We start from the raw sequence: 3,615 nt of genomic DNA, 5'->3' as shown, positions 1-3,615 counted from the left end.
TAACGACTGAGCCACCCAGGCGCCCAGGATTAGTTAGCTTTTAATGATGTCATTTAAATCAGAGTTGTTGTAGAGATAATCAACATATCTTTTCTAACTCCTATCTCCTTCACTCCAGTGTGTAAGCTGTAACATTTCTATATTGTCCATGGTCACTTCAAGGCCAGCCTGTCACCTTCAGCAAGTGCGTTCTTACAGTGCTTTCTGAGATCTGTTTTTCTCCTGGGTTCTTTCACGAATTTCTTGCTTTTTTCGTTCCCTTTCTTTTTGTAGCTTCTGCCCTGCTTCACTGCTTTATTTATTTTATAGTCTATGGATCATATTTGCCTCCTTCTTTCATATAGATGGAATCTGTGGGAAGGTGCTTTGTCATTCTCCTTGAAAATTTGGAATAGTTTTCAGGAATTGAGGAAGAGAGGCTGATTTATACAGGTTTGTTTATACTGGAGGTCCCTGGGTCTAGGTTTTGTTGTTGTTTTGTTTTCTGATCCTGTAACCCTTACCCATGCACATTTATTATGTTTCACAGAAACACAAAAGGAGTGCTGCTAACCATAGGAATTGTAGGTGTTTTAACCAAACGATGAAGGAATCACTGGCAGGGTTACATTTTCATCACCTCTCCAGATATAGAGGTAGATGGCTCTCCACTTTGGCTAGACAATTATCGGGGCCAACTTCTAACCATGCCTCATTTAGTAATAACCATTTTCATTGCAGCTCAGTCTTACAAATCTGATTTCACAGAATTACAGATCATTAGCAGTAAGAATGATCTTGAGGTTTATATTCTCAAAGAAATTTCAGCCATCAGTATGGTTTTCTTGGGAGAGAAACGTCTTGTGCTTATTCTTGATTACTCAAGACTTTAAAAATTTAGACATAATCATTGCTCTCAAGGTAAAGATGACATTCGGTGAACATTTCCATTTGAAGTATTTTGGGAAAGTAGTGGGGCACCTGGGTGGCTCTCAGGGTCCTGGGATCAAGCCCTGCATTGGGCTCCCCACTCAGCAGGGAGTCTGCTTCTCTCTCTGTCCCTCCCCCCCAACTCATGCTCTCTTTCTCTCTCAAATAAATAAAATCTTTTTTTTTTTCCATTTGAGAGTAGTCATTTATTAACTGACCAGATTACAAAAATAATCATGGTAGATACCTTAGTTCATCCTTCTAATAAGCCTATTGATCTGGTCTTCCCTGTTACCAGCATCTCCACCTTCTACAAAATGGGTGGTCTTTTTCTTCATTCCCCCTCGTGGAGAAGATAATTTGAAGGGCCATAAAAAGTTGTTTGCTTCTTTGAAACGTTTTCCAACAGTATAGATCTCGTGAATCAGATCCTCCATGCAGATGATGCCATATTTACCAAGAGATCGGGCAATCAATGTGTTATCTGTCAGGGCAATTCGCTTCTTGTTGATTTTGCCATAACCACGCTTGCAGATCAATTCATTCACCGACTTCAGGTTTGGGTACCCCCATGCTATATAAGGTTCCACAATCCTTAGCATGTTAACTGAAGCCTTGTTGAGCTTAACAAAGGTGCCATTGAAGATCTGGAGAAGGGGAAGAAGCTGCAACACCTTTCGAACCTTTGGGCTAACACCATTGATACCTCTGATCCTAATGACAAATGCCAATTTGGGTTCCGCAGGTACATAGAAGTTGCCAGCTTTTCTTGCCATCCTTGCCATTCGAATCTCAGTTCTGTACATCTGCCTATATTCCTTGTGGTAATGCTTAGCTTTTTCATAGATAAGCTTCCTTCTTGCCTTTCTAAGCATCTTCTGAGTGAACTTCTTCCTCAGACGCTTGATCTTCAACTCTGCGAAATTCCTTCGCTTCTTCTTAAGGGTTTCTGGCACAGCAGGAACCTTCTTTTTCTTCTCTTCTGCACCCTCCATGGTTCCAGCCAGAAAAAGAGCTCAAATAAATAAAATCTTTAAAAAAAGATTAGAAAATAGTATTTGTCTATAAAGTTAGGGAACTAAGGAGAAGATAATCTATTTTAGGTTAGGTTACTTTTACTCACTGCTTAATTCTCCCCCTTTTTGAACTATCTGCCCAAACCCTTTGAAATTTTAACAGAGGTCTGATCGCAGCTGACTACTAAGGAGATTCAGGTCACCGTCTACTACAAGACAGAGAGTCTGACTTTCAGCCTAACCTTTGTGATCAACTTTGCCAAATGCTGTGGACTACTCCAGAAAGAAAGGCTTTATATGCTTTGATATTCCACAAGGCATCACAAGAACTTGAGGGGTAAAGGAGAACAATCTGATGCAGTAGAACAAAAATAAGCTTTTGGAGCCAGCAGCTCCTGTGTTTTCGTTCCAGCTCCACACTTCCTGGGCCTTAAATGCCCACCTATAAGATGAAGAAAATTATACCTACCTCATACAATCGGTGTGCAGACTGAATAAGATCATTTATATAAAGTACACTGGGTGTAGTGGGTCATTAATAAAAGTCAGCAGCCCTCCTTTGAGCTTCTCTCCCCAGCCCCCAGTCTTCCTTCCATTGCCTTGGGCTTCAAGTAGGGAAGTTTTTTGTTTGGGGCGGATCTTCTTGGTCTAATAGAGTATCTGTAGTCCCCTAGTAATCTGGAATGCGATGTCCTATTTTTGCTGCTGGATATCATTTAGCTCACTAGTGACCTGCCCCAATTATGGCATTTCTCATATTGTTTTATAGTTGCTTTGTGCATATATCTCTCCCCTCTCCATTTCAAAATAGTCAAAAGCAACAGCCCTACATTTTCTTCTTCAAATCTACGATGCCTATTGTATTAGTAATCTATCACTGCATAACAAATTATCCTGAAATTTAGCAGCTTACAATGACAAACATTTATTTTCTCAAATTGCTTCAGAAGATTGCAGTCAAGCTGTTTACTGGGGCAACAGTCATCATTTTTCATACTGTTGTCTTTGTTCAATATAATGTTTAACAAATTCTCTTTCTCTCTCTCACTTTTTTTTTTTTTTGAGTTTAGGTTCTATAAGATATAGAATTACTTTTGAAAAACCCTTCGTATTACCCCTAAAGCCTGTATTGCTTACAAAAAAAATTAAAGTTCTGGTTAATGGCCAGTAACACTAGCTGGCTTGGGATCAGAGGACATACTGTATGAAAAGTTATATACCTTTAAACAATTATATTCAACTCAGTTTTATAGAAACACACACACACACACACATGGCATTCTGGGACTTAAGAAGCTGAAGGAACAAAGATATACAAAATCTTTTCAGTTGGCACCTGTCATTCCACTAATTGAGGTTGAGCCTCCTGGTCAGTCTGAGATGGGAATCTTTGTTCCCTCAGCTAGCTTCCTAAGTCCCTGAATGCCTTGTATGTGTGTTGCTAAACTGAATTTATATAAGTTAAATACATTTATGTTCAATACTGACATATTGAAATGTAAAGAGGTTTTCCAATTCATCTGTAAGCACCAAATTATTAGTTTTATAGGATTTGATTGCTCACCTTATGCTTTCTCCTTCCAGCATTTCAGAACTTTGCTCTACTTGTTGATTGATGCTAACCCAGCAAGACTCAGAATTGGTTAGTATTAAAGCACATGGAAACCAAAGTGCATTTTGCAGAATATGA

General features: G+C 39.1%; 1 protein-coding gene across 1 annotated transcript; it reads right to left on the bottom strand.

Annotated features, from left to right (window-relative positions):
* Positions 1–1,086: 1,086 nt before the first annotated feature.
* On the bottom strand, positions 1,087–1,916 carry LOC123842140 (large ribosomal subunit protein uL30-like). Its single transcript, XM_045871549.2, has one exon. It carries the CDS (start codon positions 1,902–1,904, stop codon positions 1,158–1,160), a length of 747 nt encoding a protein of 248 aa, XP_045727505.2. The 5' UTR covers positions 1,905–1,916; the 3' UTR covers positions 1,087–1,157.
* Between the last annotated feature and the right edge of the window lie 1,699 nt (positions 1,917–3,615).

This window comes from Mirounga angustirostris, unplaced genomic scaffold (assembly GCF_029215605.1).
Source record: "Mirounga angustirostris isolate CCGP_5_RB_7025 unplaced genomic scaffold, mMirAng1.0.hap1 SCAF_10, whole genome shotgun sequence".
NCBI classification, from domain to species: domain Eukaryota; kingdom Metazoa; phylum Chordata; class Mammalia; order Carnivora; family Phocidae; genus Mirounga; species Mirounga angustirostris.
The sequence above is the reverse complement of the archived record's forward strand: the minus strand, read 5'-3'. Positions and strand labels throughout refer to the sequence as shown.